Below are 25220 nucleotides of genomic sequence, written 5' to 3'. Positions count from 1 at the left end.
TCGTGAAGGATTCCCCAGGCATTTTACATGCTGAATCTGTCTGAAAACACCAGGTAACTCCCAGGACGAGAGGTCTGCGCTTTAGGGGAACTGCAAGCAGGGAGAAGAAATGTGTGTGGGAATTCAAAAAGCAAAGAACATCATTTTCTGATATAGGTTTATAATGAATTTTGACTTAAAATAATAAGCAGTATACACAACATACAAGTGAGTTTTACAGAGACGCTGTCGTATCCGTCGACTTCAGAACCTACCGGGGAGTTCACAGGTTTGGTTTGCTTTCTCTAGCCCTCTCTGTCTGCCAGCACCTGGGGTGGCCCTTGGCTTTGTGCAGTCACTCGGGTTTCAGTCCCAGTTTACAGCTCCGCTCGTCGCCTTGGCTGGGGGGCCGGGGAGAAGCCTCGTGCGGAGGTCGCTCTTGCTCAGCGGGGTCAGCGGTGCTGGGTCTGCTCAAGGGAAACGCAGGTATCACAGAGCTGTCTCACAGTCCGTAACACCCTTCCTCCGGCCTTGCAAAAAGGTGAAAAAGCAAGAGTGCTTTCTGCAAGATTATTCTGAACTAGTGTTTTTTCGCTGGTGAGAGTTTACTGCGACATAAAAATCTCTGGGGAGGTGCAGGTTTCCTCAGCCATCACATCCCGACGATGGGTCCTCCAAGTCCGTTTCAGTTGCGCCGTCCCTTTGCAAAGAGAACAAGGGGCAACGGCAGTTTCACAGTTTAAGCAAGGACTGCAGACTCCTCCTAAGTACGGGATTAGTTTTGCTGAGCAAACAGAAGGGTCCACAGTACCTCCTGGGAAATGTAGTCCTTTCTTTAGTGCTTTGCAGAATTAATTAAATAAAAGCCATGCAGTTGAACTATAATTCCCAGAATGTCATGGCCCTCGGGGCACAGGGTTTTAAAAAAGTTGCAAGGGGGGGTGGCAGTGGATTCTTCCCTTGGTGTTCCCGTCTCCTCAGGTCTGGTCCAACCACTCGGCCCGTTTCGGCGCTTTACACGTGTGCACGTCCACCGTGTCCTCGCACTCCTTGCAGCGCACAGCGCAGCACCAGTGGAACTTGCACTCGCACTTGGTGACACGGGTGACGCGGCGGGTGTCGTACCCCCGCCCGCAGCACATCACCTCGCAGCCGTCTGTCCCGCGGGACATCTTGTTGCACACGCGACCGGCCGTGCCCAGGGAGCCTGGAGAAGGAAGTAAGAGTGGGTCAGAGCGTTCAAATGCTGCTTCACCCCACACCCCACAGTTAGAGCAGTGGTAAGATTGTGTTTAGTTTTGGGCTTCTCATGATAAGAAAGCCCTTGAGGTGCTGGAGCGAGTTGAGAGAATGGAAGGGGCTGGAGCGCAAGTGTGATGGAGCGGCTGAGGGACCTGTGGGTTCAGCTGGAGAACAGGAGCTGAGGGGAGACCTTCTGATCTCTGAACTGCCTGAAAGGAGCTTGGAGCCAGGGGGGTCGGGCTCTGCTCCCCAGGAACAAGCGCCAGGAGCAGAGGAAACGGCCTCAAGTTGCACCAGGGGAGGTTGAGGTTGGATGTGGGAACAATTTCTTCCCCAAAGGGCTGTTGGGTGGTGGAACAGGCTGCCCAGGGCAGTGCTGGAGTCACCATGGGTTGGAGGGGAGGAAGAGCTGCTTTTGGGCAATGGCTGGAGCTTTAGTTTTTACCTGCCGACTTGTCCATCACGCAGTAATCAGGTGAGTTCTCAAAATACACCAGATCTGTTTTGGTGGGCTTCCTGAAGTTCTTGTTGGCCACGGTGAAGCCCGTGCCGTCCTGGTTCATCGTCACCTGGATGGCCCCATTGTATTTCTTCCTCAGGTAATCCCCCGTTTTGCGGAAATCTGACATTGCCAGCCAACAAGTCCTTAGTGTGCAGGAGCCACTGACCCCGTGGCATTTGCACTCCAGCTTCAGGAAACGCTTCACAGCCTGTGGGAAGAGGGATGTTGTGAGGACCGGTTGGGCACCGGCATTGCTCCTGGGTCTGTTCATCCCTCATGCAGCTTATCAGCCCTGCGGGATGGGGCTTCTAACGGGAGAGGGGTGCTGCGTACCAAGGACCCATTCCCACTGTCACTGATGCCAGCAGCAGTGAGGGTGCATCCTGGGGGCAAAAGTGGGGTCCTGCCACCCCTGCAGACTGTTCCCCATGCAGGGGGGCACTGGGAAGGCAGAGTAGCGTCCTGCCGCATTGTCTGCAGCAGGACCTGCCCTTTGGGGACACCCAGGGTTCCAATCCTACCCCCAAGGTGCCCCACCATCCATTCCCCTGCCGGGGGGGTCCAGATGGGATGCTGGAGGCTACACTCACCATCCTGCCGCAGCGGTTGTTGTGCAGGTTCATCAGCGCCCGGGCGTCCTTCACCTTCTTCTCCTTGGCATCCACAAAGGCTTTGGCAAAGCGGATCCCGTAGTTGATGTTGTCGCTGCAGCCGCCCCAGTCGAACTCCCCGCGCTCGTCCTTGGAGCGGCCCCTCTTGAGCGGGTCGCAGCTGCAGGCCTTGAGGTCCCCCTGGCTGCACCCCCGCGTGATGGCATACACCACCCCGGCCGACGAGATGGCATAGACGAAAGCGGCCTCCCTGCTGCCTGCCGCGGGGAGAGAAACGGGCATGGGGAGTGAGCGTGCACCAAGGAGCAGAGCACTGGGTGTGTGCTGGGCACTGGTGAGGACAAACCTTGAATCCTGGGGTCAGTTTTGGGCTCCTCACACCAAGAAAGCCCTTGAGGTGCTGGAGCAAGTTCAGAGAACTTGAGGGGCTGGAGCACAAGTGTGATGGGAGCAGCTGAAGGACATGGGGGGTTCAGCTGGAGAACAGGAGCTGAGGGAGACCTGATCTCTGAACTGCCTGAAAGGAGCTTGGAGCCAGGGGGGTCGGGCTCTGCTCCCCAGGAACAAGCACCAGGAGCAGAGGAAACGGCCTCAAGTTGCACCAGGGGAGGTTGAGGTTGAATGTGGGGAACAATTTCTTCCCCAAAGGGCTGTGGGGCATTGGAACAGGCTGCCCAGGGCAGTGCTGGAGTCACCATCCCTGGAGGGTTGGACAGAGGGAGATGAGGTTCTCAGGACATGGGGCAGTCCCAGGGGTGGGCTAATGGTTGGACTTGTTAATTTTGAGGGTCTATTCCACCAAAATGATTCTGTGGTTCTAGGGTGTCACCTTTGCAGCTGGGGGTAAGACCATCCTGCGCATGGATAAGCCAAGTTGAGCCATCTCTGCTGGTCACCAAGCCCAGCCTCAGCTTCCCTGCCACCTTCCAGATTAAGGGGAATTTCACGCTGTGGTGGGTGCCCGTGGGTGCCAAGGCTGCAGGACCAGCTGTCACCCTTCAGCCAGGGCCGCCTCCCTCCCAGGGCGATGCTGAGCGCGGGAGCTGGCGCCAGCTCTGGCCGAGCTCGGCTTTTCCCCGCGTGGCACAGCTTGCCGCCTGCTATTTTATGTCTACGGTTCAAGTTCGCAGCTGTTTTTATAACGCTGTAAAAGAAGCTGCAAATCAAAACCATGTTCGTCTTCATTTTGAGAGCCTTTGAAAGCAACTTCAAAGGCAGCAGAGCTCTCTTTGGGCCTCGCAGGATGGGGCTGTGGCGAGGAGCTTTCATCATTCCCCATCCTCTGCGTGGAGAGGATGCCGGCAGGAGGAAAGGTGCTGTCGTGGGGATGGAGAGGCTGAGACCGGGCAGGCTGCAACACGGCAGGGTGAGTATTGTGCTTCCAGCCCCTTTCCCTCCAGCCAGCTCCTCCGGGGGATTTGGATGCAGGATCTGCTGCCCCATCCCCCCACCAGCTGGGAGCAAGCCCCGCTCCCCGGCTCCATCTCACATGTCCTCCATATGAGCTGCTCCCGGCTCTTCCCAGCCGCCTTTGATTTGGGGCTGGATGCGCCCCGGCACATCACAGGGCATCTGTCCCGCAGTGCTGGGGCTCCCCCTGAGGCTCCTGGGGTCCGCTCGCTGCTGGAGCCCACGATGCTTCTCCTGCTCTGGAACCATCCCCATCCCTGTCACCATCACACCTTTCCTCTTTACTCTTTGGGTACATCCCTGCCTGCGTCACATCTGTCCCTCACCAGGAGTGGAAAGGTCCCTCCTGGGCAGGGTCCGTGCCCGGCTGTTTGTGCCATGGTCCCTCCTGCTCCACCTTGGAGCACGAGGCGAGGATGGAGCTGTGGCTCTGGTTGCCTCCCTTGCCATGCAAGGGAACAGCCACTTCCCACGTGAATCGCTGAGTCCTGGCCAACCCTGCTCTCCAAATATTTATATATCCCATTACTGTTTACATACGAGCCTGTTCTCTGGAGGTGTCTCCTCCTTCCCCCTTCTCCCCCAGTGCTCCCCCTGCTCCATCTCATTTGGTGCAGCTATTCCAAACGCAGTTGCTCTGCACCCATTAGCGCTTGATTAATTTACAGGGAAAGGCAAAGCTCTCCTAAAGGAGTAACCCAAGCCACCAGGCGCAGCAGCCCAGCCAGAGGAGAAGACCCTCCCAGGAAGACAAGGCACACGGTGGTGAGAAGGGGATGGGGCAGAACCTACTTCGTAGCATGACCCGGCCGAAGACGGTGTGGTCCCGATCCAGGGTGCTGCAGTTCCAGCGGTGGTGCCGGAATTGGTGCTGGCATTCCCGGATCCACTCCTTGGCTCCCTCCCCGACTGACTGCATGATGTCGGGGTACCTCTGGCACAGCTGCCGCTGCTTGTTCACCAGCCCGGGGATGTTATCGCAGATCACCCTCGCACCCAGCGCCCCAATGTACCTGCGAGAGAGAACAATGCTGTTACTTTGCTGCCCACAGAGGCAGGTACAAGGCTCTGGCTCCCCAGGTCCTCACCATGCTTGGGGGGGGGGGTCTTATATTGAAGCCCACCTTTCCCTTTTGTCTTTCTAGCTGTGTCACAGCTGCTTTGGGCTCTGCCAAAGGTGTCCCCCCCCCGCAGGGATGTGCCCTCCTTGCAGCATCTCTTCAGCAAGGGGGACCAGGGATGGAATACGCTGTGTGGTGGGTGCTGTGGGTCAGACGGGCAGGATGCAGGGACAGGGCACTGCTGAGCCATCACAGCCGCTGGGCTTTGGCCTTTGTGTTTAACAAAATAATCCCAGGCGGGCAAAGCTCTGCTCTGTGTGCGCATCGCTGCGGCAGGGGCCCCGTGGAGAACATCGTCTCCCCAGCACCCAGCCAGCTCTGGGTGCTGCAAGTCAGGGGGAATCATGTCCCCAAGAGCCTGGGATCTTCGTGAGCTCCTGGGGTGGCAGTAGAGGAACCTGCTGATGTGCAAAACCTCCCTCCCACCCCCTCCCCTCCATCCCAGCTCTGCTCTGCAGCCCGGCCCTGCTGAGCACAGCAGGATGGAGCCCAGCTGAGCCTGGTGCAGGATCAGCCTGGAGAACAGGAGCCGAGGAGAGACTTTCTTGCTCTCTGAACTGCCTGAAAGGAGCTTGGAGCCAGGGGGGTCGGGCTCTGCTCCCCAGGAACAAGCGCCAGGAGCAGAGGAAACGGCCTCAAGTTGCGCCAGGGGAGGTTGAGGTTGGATCTGGGGAACAATTTCTTCCCCAAAGGGCTGTGGGGCATTGGAACAGGCTGCCCCGGGCAGTGCTGGAGTCACCATCCCTGGAGGGCTGGACAGACAGAGATGAGGTTCTCAGGGACATGGGGCAGGGGCAGGGACAGGGGTGGGGTAATGGTTGGACTCGATCTTGAGGGTCTCTTCTGCCTGAAAGATTCTATCATTCTATGTCTCCTGTCTGCACACTCACTGGGACACACGGTGGGAACACTGGTGGATGGCACAGGCGCCCACGCCATGCTCTGGCAGGGGTGAAAGGAGTAGGTTTCACCTCTTGTTGCTGTAGTCCTGGTTCACGCTGTTATTCCCCTGCATCTCCTGCACTGGTGAGCGCTTACGATCATGCCCTGACACTGGATAACTGGGAGAACAACACTGCGTCTCTGCGTCTCCTGTCCCGCCTGTACCCCGCCTGCATCCCCGTCCCCTCCCTTTGGCGGGAGCTTGGAGCAGAAAGACAATGTGCAAACAACAGTCTGGTGGAGCCTGGCTGAGCCCCACGGGCAGCTTTCCACGCACACGGCGGGGGGGGACCCCGAGCTCTGCCCGCAGCCTCGCACCAGCCCGGACAATGTGGCAACGTGGAATTTTCCATCCCGGTCAGCCCCAGCCAGGCAGCGGCTGCTTGTGCTGGGGGATGATGTTTGCCACAGAGCGTGATTCTGGCTGGAAGGGATGAGGTTTGGGTGGGATTCAGTTTTTCCAACCCCCCCAGACTGGAAGAACCTTCCTTTAGTAATAATGAAAAGCAATAAGCTTGGGCAATATTTCATTGTCTCTCTCTAGCCATGTTCTATCACTTCTATCAGCCCCAGAGAGAGCTCGCAGGCTCAGGAAAGCCCTCCAAGCACAGAAAGCAACGGGATCTGTTCCCTTTTCTTAAAAAATATTTTGTTTAAGCGTTGGCAGAAGCACAAGGTCATCTCAGGCTGGAGCTGAGGATAATAAACCCGGCTCCCCATGGCTTTGCAAGCCCCGACTCAGGGCCAGTGAGCATTATTTTCAGAGGTTTGCTTGTCAGCCTTTGATCCTGCAGCAGGGGACGTGGGAGATGGCGGAAACCCTTTAGGAAAAGGAAAGTCACCAGGAGATCTTCAAGCAATGCTGGCTGTGCATGTTTTAATTGCCACACTTGTGCTGGGCCGTGAAAGCGGCCGGTTCCTTCCCTTGGTGAGCAGGACAGGGCACAGGAGCATCTCCCCAGCTGGACGATGGCACAGGGCAGCGGGCTTGAGTGGGGACGCTGAGACCCCATGGGGATGCATGGTAGGGGTATCCCAGCCCTGAATTCATTCTGCCTGGTCCCCACAAGGATGGGGAACAGCTGGCATGTCCCTGCCAAGAGCTGGGACAAGACTGTGATGCCGCAGGATGGAGGAGAAGCCACAGGTCCCCTTTGCTGGAGGGGAGAGATGCTGGGAAAGCTGAAAAAGGTAAAACGTTCTCTGAAGGGCCAGCTCAGCAGGGGCTTTGTGGTGACCCTGGCCACCTCCAGTGCTGCTGAGCTGTGGCGCTGGCCTTTGGGCACAGCGGGGGTGGATGCAGGGCTGGCCTTGGGGACATGCTGGTAGAGGAGCCAGCAGCTAAAGCACAGACTGACCCCATCCCCTGGGAGACTGAGATCAAGGCAAACCCTCCAGACAAGATAAACACCAGGCACTCCCTTTTTCACACTGTCAGCTAATTACTGCTCGTTAATTCTCCTGCCAAATACCCAGGTCAGAGCAAACATTATCAGCAGGAGAAAGCGGAAGGAGAGCAGGGTGAAGGGCAACGAGTGCTGAGGGACGACCTCGCCGTGCGGGGTCCAAGACCCCCACTGGGGTCGGTGGCTGCGTCTCCCTTTGCTTCTGGCTGCAAACAAGCAGCAGATTTGCTGCGGTACCTACAGGTCTCCATTAGAAATTATGGACTGAAATCCATCCCATGATTGGTAGGGCATTGGCAAGTGGCATGGCACAACACGGAGGAAAATTCCTCATGTGTCTTGGAAAGGCTGCGGTTATCTCGGCGGGACAGAGATCTTCCATTGCGTGAGAAATGCTCCAGTTGGGTTCAGTTACTCGGAAATGGAGCGAGACGAGGAACACCAGGAAAATTGTGCCAAGCAGAACTTTGGGAGGGAAAAAACCCAAACATTTGTTTTGGATTGATTAAAGCATCCCTTCCCATTTTATTTCTAAAAATCTACGACATTTTAAAAACACTGAAATAGGAAAGACAATGGATGTTCTGAGAAGTCCCCAGCTGCCTTATCAGAACTTCATTTTTAAAAAATGAAGCTGTGCTGGAAGTGGCAGATTTTTGTGAAATGCTGGACTCTTGGGGAATCGGCATTATTCTAGCAGAAAACAAACCAAACCAAACAAGCCCTGAGTTCAGAAAAGTCTGTGAGAGGGAACCGCTCCTGATGCTGGGAGCTGCTTGGGCCGGGGCTTCTGCATGGTCAGAAGGAGGGAGGCAGGAGCAGCTTGCAGCGAGGAGCTGGGAGTTGACAATGATGTGCATGTGGGGATAATAACCCTGTCAAATGGGGGTCCATGGATGCTCACCCAGTGTCTGTGAAGCCCCAGCGTCACCTCCCTGCTCAGGGCAGAGCTGTTTGCGCCGCTCAGGCTCACACCAACCCCGCTGCAGAGTTTCCTTCTTGCAAATCGGCCTCTAACCACAAACTCACTGTGTTTCCCGTTTGCTCCTAAAATTCAGCTGCCAGGAGCTGGGTGCGAGCTGCAGTGCTGTGGGAATCGTTGTGCCACCCCGCGTGACACTGGACCTTGGCCAGCCCGCAAGGACCAACTTGTGCAGCAGCAATGGAGACCGGGGATTCCACATTACAAAGGTAAGTGCTTTTGGAATCTGCAGGTAAAGCGCTCCCCGCTCCCCACCAGCCTTCCTTCCCTCTGCGAGGGATCCGTTGCATCCAGACACATTCACCGGTGCAGCCAAAACGAGCTCTTCCCAACCGCCCGCCAGCGCCGGGGGAACAGGAGACAACTGTCACATGTTGGCTCCCAGTTGTTGTTCTTGTTCTAAGAGTCTGCTGACTTCGACTCTTGTAAACAAGGCGAAACCTAAATTGCTTCTAAGATAAACATGCAAATCAGAGGCAGACGCGTCTATTTACTTGGCAGCGTGCATTTTGTGCTAAACCCCCTTCCACGGCTTGCCTCCGTGCTGGATGTGTCCTGCTCCCGCGCTTCCCACCAGAGCCTGCCCGGCTTCCTGAAGGACTTTCAGACTCCTCGGGGAGCTCTTGCAGAGCCGTGTGGCCCATGTCATGTCTCTGCCCTCAGCTCCAACTGCTCTGGTGAACGTCTCAAGAGCTCAGAGCTTTCCTCTCCTCCCTGGACGTGCAGCTCCCGCAGGTTGGGACGGGATCCCCGCAGTTACATGTGGGCTGCGAATTCCTGGGATCTGCTGCATCTTGTCCCAAGGATCAGATCCCAGTATGCCTCACTCCTCCTCCATCTTCAACGTGCTGCAATTCTTTTTTCTGGACCAAAAACTGTCCTTTTGGCCCCAACACAGCAGATGAAGCTTCCTGGTTGCTGAGCTCTTTAATAGGAAAGACCAAAAGACTCAGGAGAAGCACCGTAGCCCAGATGCAGGGGGATCAAGAGCATCAGGAGCTGTTCACAGGGGCTTAGGGGCTGCTCTGCAAAATCAGCGGTCAGAGGAAACCACAGTTCTAAAGACCAAAGCAGGGGGATGCTGCAAAGGGGAATTCAGTTTCCCCTTCATTATAAATCTGCCTGGTGCAGGGCAAACCTCCCAGGCAGGCCCGCTGCTGTGGCATGCTGAGACACAAAGCTTCTTCACCATCACTGGTTAATGCAGAGAGGGTTCGTGGCTGAAAAATGATGGCAGGTTAACAGGTCTCCTTCCTGTGGCTTCTCTCTCCCCGAGGATCCCAAAGACATTTTGCAAACTGTTTGTAGCTCCTTGTTTGGCGGCAGAGCAGGGACAGAAGCACGGAGTGGAGTGCAGCAGTGGAATGCAGATGCTTTGGCCAGACACAGCGCCATGAACCTGGTCAGCACGATGGCTTTGAAATCATCAACAGATGCTTCTCCAGCCTGAAGATGAACCTCAGCACAGGCAACAGGCTCAGCTCTGACATCCCATCTAACATGTTTTCAGCTTGAGAATGTGACTTTCATGAAGCTACCTCTCGCCAGCGAGTGCAGGCTGTTCTCAACTTGGTTAAGACAGTTTGGACAGCTGAAATCACTGGACCCTGGCAATGTCAACTGCTCCTGGGGGTTCCCAATGGGCTCCTCCTTTTGTTACTGGCAGTGGGGAGATGCAGGCAGCTTGTTGCTGTGTGAGGATGGATGGAGGAGCACTTGGGGGCTCTGGACTTGACCAAACCACATATAAAGCAACAACAAAACAAAAAACAGGCAAGAAAAGCACCAAGGTGGTGTTCCTGGCCTCTCAATTCTGTATCTTCTGATGGCCTCCACCTGCCTGGCACACTTATCTCTCCCACCTCATATCACTCAGGCAAATAACCTCAGTGCTGTTTGGAAGAAACGTGGAGCTTTGAGCCACTCCATCGGTATCATCAGACTCCTGCAAACCAAGCTGGAACTGGGCTCGGTTCCAGCTCAGGACATTCTCCTTGGCACTAGTTCCGTTTTTCTGTGGTCAACTGCAAACATCTGCTCCCCAAAACAGCTCCAGGATGGGTTGCGTGGTGCTGCTTTAGGCTCCACCATCACTGGTGGTGTTGGGGGTTTCTCCAGGTCCTTGAGCTTGTTTTGCACAGAGCGGCATCGCTGCTGACTTCTGCTGCTGAGGTTGAGATGAGAATGGGGTCTGGATTCTTGGTGGTATCAGAGGCTTTGGAGTCCATCCCCTGGGAAACCTGATTCACCTCCCCATTGCTCTCATGGTCACTTTGATAGTCCTGAAAGATCAACTTGGGAGCCAAACTATCTTGGCTTCTGTTCTCTTGCCATCTCATGGAGTTTCACTCATCTGTATTTTGGTGAAAGGCTGGAAAGCCTTTGCATAGTCTCTCCAGCTATTGGAGACACCTCGTTCTGATAGGATCAAATCCAACATCCCTGCCTCTTTGCCTGATAAAGAGCAAATTCCAACATGCCTGGCAGCGTTTCACCTCTTCAAGTTCTTTGCATACTTCCCAAGGATGCTGCACTTTCCTTCCTCTGCCCTCCCTGGCTGTGGGCAGACAATTTATAGCCAACTGCAAAGCACTTTGGGTTGCAAGGTGCTATAGACATTTGAGATATTATTTTATTATTATAAAGCCTCAGTATTTTATTAAGCGCCACTGGGAATGTGGCCATCCTGGCCTGCTGGAATTGTTAACGCCTTGGAATGATTAATAGTCCTAATTTCCTCACTTAGAGCCACTACTCTGTATGTTGAGAGTGTTAGTCTCACTTGAATAATTTTTAATATCATAATGCTGAGCCACTACCAGTGCCATTCAAGGTACATATTTTTCATTTTCTGCACTGTGATCTTTCTGTTTCTTGTAGGTCCAGTTATCTGCCTTTGGTACCTTGTCGGAGTCCCCTCTCGGTGGTTCTTCTGCAGCCAGTGGGATGCGAATCCTGTGGGAAGGACTGAAATGTCCAGGAGATGCTGCAGCCCCAGGAGCTGGACCCAAACAAGCTCCCTGCCCTGCACTGGTCAGCGCTGCCCTGCCATCCCCTCGGCTGGCGTGGGAGGGTTCGATGTCAGCATCTTGTATCAAGAGTGACGTGGAAATCACAGTCTGTTCTGCCTGCGATGTGCAAAGGTGAGATACGGTGTGCACAAAACATGTATCGGGTGAGCAGCAAAGCCCCGGAGCGCTCGGGCTGCTGCGGAGCTGGAGGAGGGTGAAGGTGGGAGGCTATAAAAGCACAGGGAGAAAAGAACTCCAGTGCCTTCGGCAATAATGGCCAAAATCTCATTCAGCGCTGAGTGAAAGCCGTTCCTCAGAGGTGTTATTGGTGGTCTTCCAATACCAATCGCTCATCAAAAATATGCTTTATTCTTAAGAATATATATATTTTTTTCCCCTCCCAAAATCTCAAAGCACTTTGCTAAGAGGTGGGTTGGTAAGACAGTTCTCTGGAGGTAAAGTGGGGTGGATCATTCTTCTCTTGTCTGTGGTGTATCTTGTGTGCTGGTGCCAGCGGCTCAGGGCAGAGCCTGCTTGTTTCTCCAGGACCTGGCCCAGCACCCATGTCCTGCTGGGCTGCAGGCACTGCTGAAATCGGAACTAGTAATAGGAAAAGCTAATGAGCTTGGGAGAGCAGAATGATTTTTTGCTTCTGCATTTCTTTGTAAGAAAGATTTCCTATAGGTGAAAGTGACCCTAATGAAAAATGAACTAAGAAACACAATTAGGATTATTATAACGGCGCAGAATGACTGAGAGAACCCATCTGTTCAATACACCCCAACCATGAACACCAGGGCTGCTGCAGAGGCCACAGGGCTCGTTCCCCGTCAGTCTGACATTACTTTAAAGCTGATTTTTCAAAGCGCGGCTGCCTGGACAGCCGGAGCTGTGGAGCGCCTCGGGATAAAGACTTCCTGGTCGCTGACCTCCTGCTTTTATTGCCATGCAAAGTGCTCAGCAACAACAGACGTCCAGCCAGTGTGAAGCCCCTGCAGACTCGCTGTGCCCCAAGTGCTGTGCATCATCTCCCTTTGAGGTGGCGAGTCCCTCTGGTACCCAACCTGTGACATCCCTGGGGATGAGACCGGCTGAACAGGGAGCTGCTCTGCAGTGGGAGAACTCATGGAGGAGGGAAGGGCTCATCCACGGTGCTGGATGGCATTGGGAGCTACTGACGTGTGGTCCTCGGAGATCGTGAGCTGTTTGACCCTCTACTAGAAGAGCTCTCCTGGGTCTGCCCTGCTTAGGCTGGCACGGAGGGAAGGCAGTGACCCCCTCGTGCACCCCCGAGGGTTACACCGCCGGGCTGTGGAGCTCCTCCAGGCAGCTGTCTTTCCCTTGGCTTAATTTCAAACATTCCTATTGATGCTATTTCCCCTCCCACACACCTCGGTGTGATGTCTGTTTAAATGAGCCCCTCTCTCTTATATCCTATATCCACACCTATGTGTGGCTCGATTTTTCCATCGCTCTTTGTGCCCATTCGCTGCACCTGGACCAGGACCTGGTGATGGTGTCACGATGAAGTGGCAAACCAGGGAGAGGAAGGGCTGCAGGAGGGAGCACTGGGCCACCCTGCCCGTCGTGGTGGGAATGTCCCCTTCAGGCCCCTGCAGTGGGGGTGTCCTTGCCAAGCCCTTGGGAAGAGCTTGACAGCAGTTCTGGGGGCTGCTCCAGCATGGAGGGCGCAATGGGTACTCCTGCTTCACGGCCTCAGGCCAGACTTTTGGAACAAATTGTTGGCCCTGAGGGCGGTGAGAGTCTGGCCCAGGTTGGCCAGAGAGGTGGTAGATGAACCATCCCTGGAGACATCCCAGGCCAGGCTGGACGGGGCTCTGAGCAACCTGAGCTGGTGAAGATGTCCCTGCTCATGGCAGGGTTGGGATGGGGGAGCCAGGAAGGTCCCTCCAACCCAAACTATTCTCTAATTCTATGACCTGCCCTCGGTGTGTTTTCCCTGCCCATGAGCATAGACCTTCCCTGGCCAAGTAGGGGAGCTGGAGTGGGGTGGCTGCCTCACTCTGGACCAGAGCATCCTCAAGAATGTCCATCCAGGGGTGTGGTGGCTCTGCCAGGAGCCCCCAGAACCCACCGATGCTTTGAAGAGCCCCACGTGGCTACCGGGCTCCTGCACGCTCCCCAAGCCTGCGCTAGTCTTCCTTCCACAGATTTGTTTTATCTCTTGGGGAGCCTGATGCCTCCCATCTGTTCCAATGCCAGATGAAATTAAATATTTGTAGTTTCCAAGGGCTGTGGTTAGCAATAAACAAGTTAGCTAATGAGGATTTGGTGCGCCAGGGGGTTGGAGGGGTTCATGTGGGCTTGCAGGCAAGCGGGTATGTGTGAGGGTGGGGTGCAGGGGTGTGTGTGCATACGGCTTTGTGTACATTTTTCTTTAACCAAACCTTCAATTTAAAATGGCTTTCCACACCAGAGCAGCCAGCGGGGCTCTCAATAGCGAGTAAACTCTACTTAGTTATTTACACCAAGTTTGTTTATTGCACAGTTTATGTTTATAAGCAACATTCATCTAATCTTCCAGATCTTTCGGAAGGAATTTCTGAGGCCGCTTTCGGGGCTCTTGCAGCACGGGGCACAGCCCTGCCAGGCGGGCGCCCGCCCTGCACGACGCTCTTCTCCCTACCCCAGCGCGCTCAAGTGTAAACGGGATTTAGGGATTTTTCCCGTTGCATTCCTTCTTAATTTTCCGTCTGTGTTTCAGCTGGTATTTTGTTGCTAAGTGATGCTCTCCAGTTCAGGAGCGTTTCTGCATGGATGCTGCTCGCCAGTGCCAGCCCCAGCCCGTCCGCTCTGCCCATGCGGACGCTGCTCCAAGCGCACACACACGTACCCACGGCCACTCTTTTTGAGCGCCAAAGTTCACCAATTCCTGGCGTTTTTGTGAGGCGGCGTGGCCCGCGCCTGACGTCACTGAAAATTAATAATTTGCAGTTGTTTAGAAGAAACATTTGGTTGATATTTCCTTTCCATGTACTGCGATCAGAACTGACCCATTTTTTTTTCTATGAATCTACTTTAAAAGTCAGCTCTGAAAATGAGAAGCATTTCCTCTATTTCCAAAAGTTTATTGTGTGTGAATCCCTAGAAGAATTTGGCAATAATAATGAAAATAAGGAACGATGATGCACCACCAAATGTATTTACTGCAATATCAGTAGTGCTAAAGATGTGCTTGGAAACCTATGTAAATCACTGAATAACTTTTTCCCAAACCACAGCTGGTTGAAACCATTTTCAGCAAAATACGATTTCAACTAAACGTTTTATTTTATCGGAACTGACAGGTCCAAGCAGAACACAACTTGCTTCAATGAGGGCTTTTCTTAGGAATGCTCTGGTCTACAGAAGAGAAAGTACGTTTGAAAATTTGAACTTTAGAGTTTAATGTGTCTGGGTACTAATTTTATTTTAAATTACGTACTTAAGGTCCCTGAGACCAATTCTGCTTGCTGAAAATGTTCAGTGTTGTTCCATTTCTCCCTTGGCCGAAAAGCTGCCAGCCAGGGAGTCTGTCTGCAAGCTGAGAACACAAACTGCTGCGGGAGCTAAATCGAGCTCCCTCCAAATAAGCCACAGCTACCGAGGCTTAAAATGTGGCTGGTTTTTCTCCTGCTTGTTGGGAAGAGACGTGCACTTGGAATTAGTGCAGACACCGCGGTGGAGTCATTGTGGGGAGAAGTGGGGTGCAACGGCAAGGAAAATAGGTGTTTTTCACACTCCTCCTAAAGAACGAATTTTCACCCCTCAGCCAGCACCCAAGTGTGTCGCCACAACTGCCCAGCTCTGGGCAGAAGATGCTGTGACTACTCTAAACCTCGTCTTTTTCCAGCTATTTTACCCCACACACCCACTCCTCAGCTCTAACAAACCTCCACTTCTTTTGCCTCCTTGGTAACAAAGTGAAATAATCCAACTTCTCTGCTGCCCAAAGACTCTTCCTTCCTCAGCTTTTAGCATATCAGCAACATCACCACCTGCACAGATGCCGTCCTGTCTTCACCTGCCCTGCTGGGTGGGGAGATCTGGAAGCCAGGCCAGAGCTTGTATCAACCTGATCCACACTGATAGTGATTCATTTTCTTGCCTGGGGATTTCAGTTCCCCGTGGGCTGATCAGGAGATCTCCTCTGGGCATGGCCGGTGATGGCATTGGTCTGGCTAGCTTCTACCCGTGCCCCCCAGAAGCCTGTGATGCCCTCTGGAAGAAGTTGCTCCCCAAACAATCCACCTTTTTGGTGTCTGGTTCCAACCCACTGCCTGAGCAGCATCTCCCCTGGGCTCCCCACTCCCCCCCCAGCTTTCCCATTCACCTTCCTCACCCTGGAATCGCTCTCCCAGGGATGCCAGCGTGGGCACAGCTGCCACACGCCCAGACGTGCTCTCAAACACTAGGAATACCTGTGTTATCGGCATGACTACTAAGTGGTACCGAGCCCTTGCAATGTGCTCCACAGTAGCCGAGGAATTCCAGAAACGACTGCTCTCTTTCTGTGGCAGACGCATTGAATTTGATTAAGTTCTGCTCCATCCTCTACGATGGATGCTAATGATGATGAGATAGGTGTGAAAAACAGTGATTTGCACAAGATTAGATAGGACTTTTATAGGGTGGGGGACACTGAGAACTTTTCTGCAGCAAACTATTTTTTTCCTCTAGTGTTATTGAACTACTGAAGCAGCTTGGAAAACTTCACAGTCCTTGTTTTCCTAATTGCTCTCATTCTGCATACAGGAATTTTAATTGTTATAGGAATCGCGACAGGAGGAGATCAATTTCTAAAAGGCTGGTATTTTCTATGGCATCATTTCCCTCTGTTGCAGATCTTCATCCGAATGAGGGAGACCAGCAACTTCTTAACTTATGAGAAGCTATAGTACAAGTGCGCGGGGCAATACCGCAGCCCGTTGGGATCTGAGAGCTCCAGCGTGATCCCGGGATTGCAGCGGGTGGATCAGGGGAGCCGCTCGCTGCTACCCCTTCGCAGGTACGAACCCTACCGAGGGACTAACCCTGCCGCTGCCCGGGCCGGCGTGGCTTTCAGGGGGTCACGGTTTGTGGGGCTCTGCTCCCCGGCAGATGCGGCGGAAGCCGTGGAGTTTCCCGGCACCGGGGGCAAGCGGGCGGCGACGGCGCTTTCGGGGCGCGGAGATGCCCGGGGAGCACGGCGGTGCTGCGTCCCGAGGAAAGCACCGGCACCGGCCCCGCCGCAGGTTGGGGCGCCGGCGGTTTTCCCCCTCCGCCCGCCGCGCTTCCCCGGGAGCCCGAGCCGCTGCCGGAGCCGCGCAGGTGGAGCCGAGGGCAGCCCCGAGCTGCGGGGCTCCCAGCCGGGACCCGCGATGCTCCCGGGGGGAACCGGGGAGCCCGTGCAAGCTCCGGCCAATCCCTGCTGGTTCCGCTGCCCTGCGCGGGGCTCCCACGGCCGCACGTCGGACGCTGGGCTCCGGTTCGGCGGGGCTCGCTGCGCTCCCGGCCGGGCTTCCCCATCCCGCGACCGGGCAGCGAGCAGCTCCCGCCGGCGGCAGCCCGGGGACCGTCGGGGCGGCGAACCCGTCGCGGGGACTCACCACCACGAGGAGTCGGCGCGGGGCGTCAGGGCGAGCAGGAGGAGGACGAGGGGCAGGCAAAGCCGCGGGGCCGCACCCGCCGTCCGAGGGAAGGCTCCGCACTCCGCACGCCCGGGGGCCAAGGCAATCCCAGGAGACGCTTCCAGGCGGTTTGGGCTGAGCATATCTCTCCGGGGCGGGGTCCAAACGGAGAAATGACCGGGGAGGGGGGTCCTGCCCGCGCTCCCCTCGGGGGCACTGCCCGTCACGGTCCCGCGGCGCGGCTGCCGGCTCCGCGATGCTGAGCGAGCCCCGGCTGGGCCCCCGCTCCCAGGCACATGCTGCTGTGCGGGGGGCGGCAGGGCAGGGCCGGGCCGGGCGGCAGCGGCGGGGCTCCCCGAGGGGTCCCGGGCCGGGGCGCTTAACGGGGCCGGCGCCCCCCGAGTGGCGCGGGGCTGGCGGCGGGGCCGGGCCGGGCCATCGAGGTCCTTGCGAGGAGGGCGAGGACGCACTGGGGATGGGAGCGCGGGGGCCGTGGCCAAATATTGACAGCGCCCGCCGTGCTCCGGGCTCTCATTGGGCAGAGTCAGAGGCGCGGAGCCGCCGCTCCGGCCGGACCGACCCCCACCTCCGCAAGGGCACGTCGGACAGCCCCCTCCGGGCTCCTGCCCACCGCCGGCGGGGCTGCCCCTACCACCGCCCCGCCGCCGCGCACCGCGGCCGCTCCCACCGCCGCGCCCGCACCCGCGGGGACGCGGCGCAGAGCCGTCGGCCGCGGCCGCCCCGTCGGGCTCCGCCCGGGGAAGGGGCGCAGCGGGATGCTCGGGGCCGGGGCCGCCGCCGCCGGCTCCTCCCGCGCTGGTCCCCGCCAGGTGTCACTGCAGGGCGGGAAACAGCCGCCCGCGCCCCGCGGGGCTGCGCGGGGCTCCGCGTCCCGCCGGTCGAGAGGTGCCCGTCTGCCTCCGCGAGGTTCCGCGGGTCCTCTGCCACCGCTCCTCGCCGCACCAGACGGCTGCTTCGGCCCCGGCCCCCGTGCGGGCAGGAGCGGGCAGGAACAGGTGTCACGGGCGGTGCAGACCCCACTGCTGCACGGGGACCTGCAGGCAGCGGCCTGGGACAGGGGACACAGCCGCTGTTGTCAGGACATGTGCTCCTTGGGGTGATGATGTCTGCAGCGAGAGGCACTGCCATCCTGTCCTGGGACAGCCGGTATCTGAGCATTGGTCATACCCCTTTGTACCAGGTTGACAAGAGGTCTCCCACCTCTGCCATGTCTCTGCCGTCTGCAGGACAAGGAGGCCTGGCGGACATACTGCCCTTGGCTCTAAGTTCCCCTTCTGTCATCGCCCTGAAACTGTTGGTTGGCAGCTGGTGAAGACCAACCTGACCTGGGAGCTCCCTCTTCCCCATGTGTCCCTGTCTGGTTGGTCCTTTCACACCCTGAAGGTGAGCAGGCATTAGGCTTCAACGGGTAACCTCTCACTGCTGGCACTTCCCAATATGCCTAATTATTTATTTGGATCACAAACCTCATTATCCACTGAAGTACTTTTTGCATTGCTGGAGCCCTCAGCTGTCCCCTCCCCTGCCCCCAGCTCAGCTCATTCTGCTCTTTCCTTCCCACTCCTATTGTCACAGATCAGAGAGTGACTTCCCTGGCCTGAGAGAAACTGGGACTAGAAACTCGCACTTGGTTATAATCCAGTTATTCTTCTGAAAACTGCAGTGACAGAGAGCTGGTGCTAGTAGGATGCTGTCCTTTTGTCTGAGAGCCCAAAAGGAATATTGCATTACAGCTTATTCATAAAGTGTTTGCACTGAAAAGGCTGATATTTATAGGCTCGTGTGGAAGGTTGTGCATTTATTTTGAAGACCCATCATAGTGATAGCTTGCTGGGTTCTCTGCTGTTGCCATTTCATGGGCTTTTCTCTGTAACCGCATTATTTTAATCCAAAGAGAAGAGACTGAATTCTCTGTGTCCTGCTCTGATGGGAAAGGAAGGGGAGGAGGTGACAAGAGCCAAATTCCTGCATGTTCATCTGGGTTGGGCTGTAACTGGCTCCAGGATGAGGGCAAGAAGCAGTCAGTGCAGGCAGCGGTGTCAGCCCTGGGAGGGCGATGGGTGTCTGTGGGGAGGGTTGCAATTGAATTTAGTTGTTGAAATTGCATCCCTGGGCCAGGTTTCGCAGAGCTTTGCACCCAGCATGCCTAATTTCTCTGTTGACTTCATTGCTTATTTGGATGCTCTCTTGAACAGGACCTGACTGACAGCCCTGGGGTTGGGTCAGGCTCTCCTTTGCCTGTCCACGTTCAGCAGTGAGGGAGGCCGGGGCAGCCCTCGCTCCTCCAATTGTGGCTCAACCAGGCAGAGACTCTCATTTGATCTTTCATTCAAATTAGCAACGTGCTCAGGATGTCTGGGTGCTTCGTCCACATGAGCTGCGGTGAGTAAATAAACAAGGCTCTGCTTTCAAAGGCTTTCACGATTCATTAACTTCAAAGGAACAAGCTCTCTATTTTCTTAGCAGGTCGGCCACTCAGGAGACACCCGCTCTGCTCCGGGTGCGGAAGGTGATGGCTGCTCACACTGGGGCAGCCACTGCAGGGCCCAGTGTCTCCTCTTACACAGCACAGAGCTGCACCGAGGGGCAGAGGGACAGTCCATGGCTGGTGCTAGCCCTGGGAGGAAAGCAGGGTAAGGAAATGCACAGGTGAGGACAGTCATGGCATTCACTGCCTCGAAGAGCTGCCCGGAGGTGGCATCCAACCTGCAACATGTTTGAGGCACCGGCCGGGACACGGTTTGCAAACCAGGGACATGTCCCAGATCCACACCTGCTCTGCAGAAGACTCCCCATCTTTCCACAGAGGTGAAGGCAGCATGGTCTTGCCTTCCTGTGCTGTCTTGGTGTGGGTGAGGGTGTTCTGCCCCCTGAGCAGGACTTGCTCTGGCAGTGCGAGCGGGGAGGTCGCTCTCCCTCCCCAGCTGTCTCCCCCACCGTGGCGCTGGATTCCTGCTTTGATTGTGTGGGCACAGGTGCTGGGGCTGTGCCAGGAGCGCGCAGAGCAAGCGGAGATTGCAGAGGGATTGCTGCACCTCCAAAATGCCCGTGCTGGGCACAGCGAGGAAGCTAACCTTTCATGTAGCAGCCCCAGGAATAACTCAGAGCCTTGCATAATCACAGCCTCCTGGAACCCCAAGGGGAAAAATTCACTGTCCTGGGATAACCCTCAGTGCCAGGCCTGCTGCCCTCACAGGAAACCTGTTTTCTGAGGCAACAAAGCCCCATTATAAACACATTTATTGGGAATTTATTTTGGTATGGACACTGCAGCCCAGCCAAGCTCCTGAACTTGTGTAAAAGGGACCACAGAGGGGCCAATGGGATGGCAGGGGCTGCACACTGGGCACAACCTTCACTGTGCTCATCACCTCTCCGGCCACAGTGCAGCAGGTCCTGGGTGTCACAGGGACATGGTGGGAGCCCCGTGACCCCCCTTCTGCCTGTATCGTGTGTGTCACAACGATCAAGAGAGCCGAGAGCTCTTGGCAAACTGTGTCTGGCTGGTTCGGTACAGGAGATGATGTGGTTAGTGCTGAGCTGCTGCCTCAGGTGTGCTGAGCCCTCACAACCTCAGTACTTGGCTATGAAAGGAAGGTCTTTTATTCCCCAAAAGAACAGCAGCTCCCAATAGCCGAGCAGTCCCTGGTTAGCCCCTGGCTATCTCTCCGAGGTTGGAGAGGCTAAGAATACATTTTGGATAGCTACAAATAATGAGAATGATGAATTGACCCTTCATAACGGCCTCTACCACCATAGAAACAGGAGCCAAACAAACAGGCACGAGCCAGCCCTTTAGGAGAGTCGTGACATATGCTTTGTTCATCTATCCCCTGGTTTCCTTGTTAATTGCTTTGTTCCTTCTCAGATTAATTGATGGATTGCTGTGTGGACATGCAGTTCTTGGCTTTGCAGCTGCGTGGTGTTGGTGACCCTTTGGACTCCATTGCTATCTGGGCAAACATAATGTGGGGACAGTCTCTCCTCCCATGTGTGCCCACTGATGCAAAAGGTGAGTAACTCCTGCCTGATAAATGCGGGGAGGTGTTTGGGCAGTGGGTCCAGCTGCAAGCACAGGTAAAGGTTGAATAGTGAAATTAAAGCCCTGCCTAATATCAGACCCAGGTTTCCACCCAGGAGGTTTTGTGCCTTCCTGGAGACATTTGCCAGATGTAGTGCCCTGGGAAGAGCTGGTTTCCCATTGTGGAACCCATCCTGCACCACAGCATCAGCTTGGACCCAGCTCCATCTTTCCCATCCCCACCCACCAGACTGGTGAACCGTATCTCAGTGCACACGACCGACCAGCTTCAGATTGATTGCCGCAAATCCAGCTGCGTTAGTCATAAAAGTCACCGAAAGCCAGAAATGGTGCAATAACACCTAAAAATACCTGCACCGCGCCAAGCGGCCCCGGTTTCCATCATCCTTCCGAGGCATCTGTGTATTGTGTGTGCGGCGGGGAGCGCAGGAGTGCGTGCTGGGGAGAAACCGGCCATAAATCCTGCCGGCCTCCGCTCGGCTTCTCCCTCCCACCGACCGCGGCCGTCCTGGTGCTGTCTGGCAGGCGCAAGCCCCGGCTGTCATCGGCAGATCAGACAGGGCTGAAATTTGACAGGCCTGTGGAAAAACACGGAGTGACATCACGCAGAAACACCGGCCCACTGATTAATCTCCGAGGTCAGCAGCTGCTTTATTTAGAACCAGGCAAGGGTTTGAGGTGGGTTTTTACAGGAGTGGAGTGGCGTGGGCTGCCTGTCCCATGTCCCCAGTGTCCTCTGGACACTGCTGGAGAGCCTGAAGCAGGGATCAGGATTGCAAAGCCAAGCCTAAACCATCTTGGAACCCAACTGGAGGGACCGGTACCACTGCGGCACTTATGCGCCGTGTCCTGGTTTCCAGCTGTTTTCTTTGCTTCTGGAGTTTTCCCTCGCCCTCCACAGGAGGGACAGCTTGGCTCCCCCCAGAACACAGCACATCAAACTTGAAATGTGTTGTGAAACTCTGTCAAGCCTTGAGGTGGTCCCCAGGGCACAAAAATGTTCCGTTTCCTCATTTTCAAAACAACCCTTTCCATTTCCAATGACTTTTTCTTCTGTGGTTGTTAACATTTTCACTCTACTTTATAATGCAAAACAAAATTAGAGTTAAAATAATATATAGAGAGTTTATCAGTTGAAGCATTTCAAGCCATCCATTTATCTGAGTTTTCTTTTACAGATAACCTGGAAAGCTTTGGGGTGGGTGACTCTGAATTGGAACAGAAAGAGGTTTCAAAATGTTTTGCAAAGACAGAACTTCATCTCTGTTGCCAAGTGGTAAGTGGCCAAGGGAAAAAAAACCCTATCAGGTATATCTCTAGCATTGTTACTAAATGGAGAATTTTTCCTGTGATTAATAAAAACGGGGAAATAGGGCCAAATCCTGCACATACTTTGACCATAAAGCTTGTACAAACACAGTGGTTGGGCTTTGGCTGCAAAGACCAGGCTTAATTAGTTCCCTTGTATCTAGGGATGTGGGCTGTCGCTGTCAGTGCCAGGAAGGATTTATGTTTCCTTTTCCTTGGGAATATGATCAGTGTCTAAGTATTAAGAATAATAATTTCACTAATGTAAGGCAAATTTCTTATCCTAGGCAGCTGATAGCGAGGGGGTTGCTGCTGAGCTGCGGATGCTGTTCGGACGAGTGCCCGACAGTGATGACGATTTACTGCTGTTGCTGTGAACCCGTGCTCAGTGCTCACCCGCTCCCGGGGCTCTCAGACACGGAGTTCACTTTCCCCTGGTTCTGCAGCCCAGGGTGATGGGGAATTTGGAAGGAGAAAGAGAAGGTGGAATAAGCACGAAAGTGTAGAGAGCCCATAACTCCAAACTAGGGCAGGAAACGCACCGCACATCGCTCTAACCTTATCATCGGGGATGGATTTTAAGTGCTTCTTCAGTGACTCATAGTCCCTGAATGGGCTCGAAGGACTGTCCGCTTGAGAGGAAAGGCCAGAGAACTCCAGATCAGATATCAGGTTATTACAAAACCCGTACGCCGCCTCGTATGAGGCATCTGTCAGGACCGTGGCCGGGGCTGCTGGGCCCCACGGGGAGGGAAGAAACACGGTTTCTCAGGTGTGGTTTGGGAAGGGCAGGGGGTGGTGGAGGCTCAGGAGGAGGACGGGCAGCATCCCTGCCTGCTCCTGGCAGCATCCCTGCATGCTCCTGGCAGCCCACACCGGGAGGTGCTGGATGTTCCTGGGAGCTGTACGTGGGCAAAGGATGGGACAGGATGAAGCTTCTGTGTGGCCCCAAGGGCTCAGCAGGACACAGGCTGAGCTCAGTCCTGCTGTGATGGTGAGGAGCAGTCACGAGCTTTGTCCACTCTGGAGCTGGTAGCAGCCCCAGTGATGCTGTGGTTATCAGTAACCCCCCTCCCGGAGCCTGCTGCACCCGTGCATGGGCTCTCTGCAGCATGAGGCACATGTGTGGGAGCTGATGGGCAAGCAAAGGGCTTGCAAAAGCCTTTCCAAAGGACTGGGAGGCTCAGCTTGCCTTTTGGATCCAGTTCCCATTTAGTGTGGGCAGCGCTGTCCCTCTGCGGAGCAGCGCTGGGAGTTCTGGCACACTCCACTGCAAGGCCAGGTGATGCTTTCTTGAGCCTCCTCCTCTTCCAAGCATCCATCCTGGCTGTTCCAGGCTGTCTCCTGCCCAAGATCTCTCTGGGGTGAACACGACCTACCCAGAGAGCTGCTCCACAAAGGCAGGTAGTGACCAAGAGAGCAGCCTGCGGCAGGGCTGCTCTGAGATGTGAAACTACAGCTCCCTGCAGCACCTGACTACCCGCCCCAAAACCCCCACAAGAGATGGAATTGCCCTTTATTCCCCTTCTAAACTGTTGTGATCCCCATTTGATGGACAGTGGAGATGGGTGGTAGGTGCAACGGGAAGCACTAATGATCATTTGGATGGTGCGAGCTGGTGTGCATAGGTGTGCATACACACGTGTATGTTTTTTCAAAATGCATATGGACTAAAACCTCTTTGGGATGAGAGTTGTCTTAACTAATGAATATCTCTTTGTTGCTGTGAGAGCGAGATTCTTGGGGACAGGGAGAACAGGGGCCTCTTTCTCCTCTTGTTCATGCCCAGTCCTGGCCAGTCTTGTTCCCCAGGTTTCACTGGGACCGCTCTCATTGGCATGGTGTGACTGCCCTACCCTGGGTGACATGAGTTCAAAGGGACAGCGGTGGCACTTTTTGGTTCTCGCTCCTTCTGGGTGGTTCCCTTGTATCCTGGCTCCCAGGTGAGGATGGGGGCGAACAGAGACTGGCTGAAATACCCACTACTGATCGAAACTCGCTGTAAAAAAAGCCCTCTCTGTATTGTGTACATGAAAGATGGTGGTATGGTTCAGAGGTTAACTTTCATCCTAAGCTCAGCTAGAAGCTGAAGAGTTTTAGCATTAAAAAAAAAATACCAGAAAAGTATGAAAAAAGAGGACAAATTCTGATCTCAGTTACATTGGTATTAATGGAGAGAAATTTAATGGAAGTCTGTAGAAGCTTCTGATTTACTCTTGTGTGAGATTGGCTAGAAATAGCCCAAAGAATCTCATTGCTGCTGCCCGGATTCATCTGCACAGCAGAGAGCTATTAATGCTCTGTTTTCTTGCCTTTGGTCAATACATCTTGCGAGGCAGGAGGAAGCTGGATTATGTCTTCATGTGTCCCCATGTCATGCTATGCCGGATAATGAACTGTGGCTAAATTGGATCAGCTTTTCAGTCGCCAGGCTCTCTGAAATCCAACAAGGAGTCAGGGCAGCAAGCTGTGCTTTCAGCCGCGGTGTGCCAAGAACAGAGCGTTTGCTCTGATAACCCTTGTGCTGCTGTGTCGGGAACCAGCATTAGGCAGCAAGAGCTATTGTGGAGATGGCAGGTTGGAGCAGGTGAAAATCATTGTTAACCTGGAAATTGTGCAGCTCTGTTTTGCTCGGTGCTTCCCTGTGCCTTAAAAATGTCTGGTCTGGTGCAAATCTGCTGTTCAAGGAAACAGAGATATAATGAGAGCAGCATCTCACTGAGCTGCATTTGTCATTTGGTTTTGATCTGATTATTCAGTTAATCCTGGTGGGTGAGGAGTGTGGCTTGGGAAGCATCCAGGCTCCCTGGAGGAATGTGGAGAAGACCCTTATGTTGGACACCTGAAGGTTTGTGTTTCCATGGAAATAGAGAAAATATTGAAAGACCCCACTTGATAGCAGGGGTACAAAACCTAGAAGTGGAGAAGACTCGCCAGCTGCTCTCCTGCCCGTGGGCTGCCTGGTTGTGGTGTCTGGCGTGATGGGATGTCCCTTCCCTGCCCCAAGGAACGGCCCCTGTGCCCCTGGGGGGCT

General features: G+C 54.9%; 1 protein-coding gene and 1 long non-coding RNA gene across 9 annotated transcripts; one reads left to right on the top strand and one right to left on the bottom strand.

Annotated features, from left to right (window-relative positions):
• Positions 1–140: 140 nt before the first annotated feature.
• Positions 141–17502, bottom strand: WNT2B (Wnt family member 2B). Its single transcript, XM_065038733.1, has 5 exons — positions 16795–17502; positions 4537–4757; positions 2314–2591; positions 1667–1931; positions 141–1186 (listed from the first exon to the last, which is right to left on the bottom strand). The coding sequence occupies exons 1-5, from the start codon at positions 16956–16958 to the stop codon at positions 957–959; spliced, it is 1158 nt and encodes a 385-aa protein (XP_064894805.1). The 5' UTR covers positions 16959–17502; the 3' UTR covers positions 141–956.
• Positions 3096–24908, top strand: LOC110364620 (uncharacterized). 8 transcript variants are annotated; one of them, XR_010467611.1, is made up of 10 exons: positions 3096–3700; positions 4413–4802; positions 8272–8404; positions 11076–11338; positions 16051–16214; positions 19032–19218; positions 19303–19469; positions 20705–20848; positions 22057–22154; positions 22474–24908. It is a non-coding gene; the product is annotated as an uncharacterized LOC110364620 (long non-coding RNA). The 8 variants fall into 8 exon arrangements; XR_010467609.1 differs by having other exon boundaries at positions 18017–19218; XR_010467607.1 differs by lacking the exons at positions 3096–3700; positions 4413–4802; positions 8272–8404; positions 11076–11338 and adding exons at positions 15040–15790; positions 18017–18219.
• The last annotated feature ends 312 nt before the right edge of the window (positions 24909–25220 follow it).

Source organism: Columba livia, chromosome 22, assembly GCF_036013475.1.
Source record: "Columba livia isolate bColLiv1 breed racing homer chromosome 22, bColLiv1.pat.W.v2, whole genome shotgun sequence".
Lineage (NCBI taxonomy): Eukaryota > Metazoa > Chordata > Aves > Columbiformes > Columbidae > Columba > Columba livia.
This window is presented reverse-complemented; position numbering and strand designations above follow the sequence as displayed.

What these genes read in the sequence shown, in the direction of transcription:
- WNT2B (XM_065038733.1), bottom strand. Translation starts at nt 16,958, where the DNA reads ATGCTCAGCCCAAACCGCCTGGAAGCGTCTCCTGGGATTGCCTTGGCC. An exon ending in CGGCCGGGTCATGCTACGAA is followed by an intron (nt 2,592 to 4,536) that starts GTAGGTTCTGCC and finishes TCCCCGCGGCAG; the next exon opens with GCAGCAGGGAGGCCGCTTTC. An exon ending in CGTGATGGACAAGTCGGCAG is followed by an intron (nt 1,187 to 1,666) that starts GTAAAAACTAAA and finishes TTCCTTCTCCAG; the next exon opens with GCTCCCTGGGCACGGCCGGT.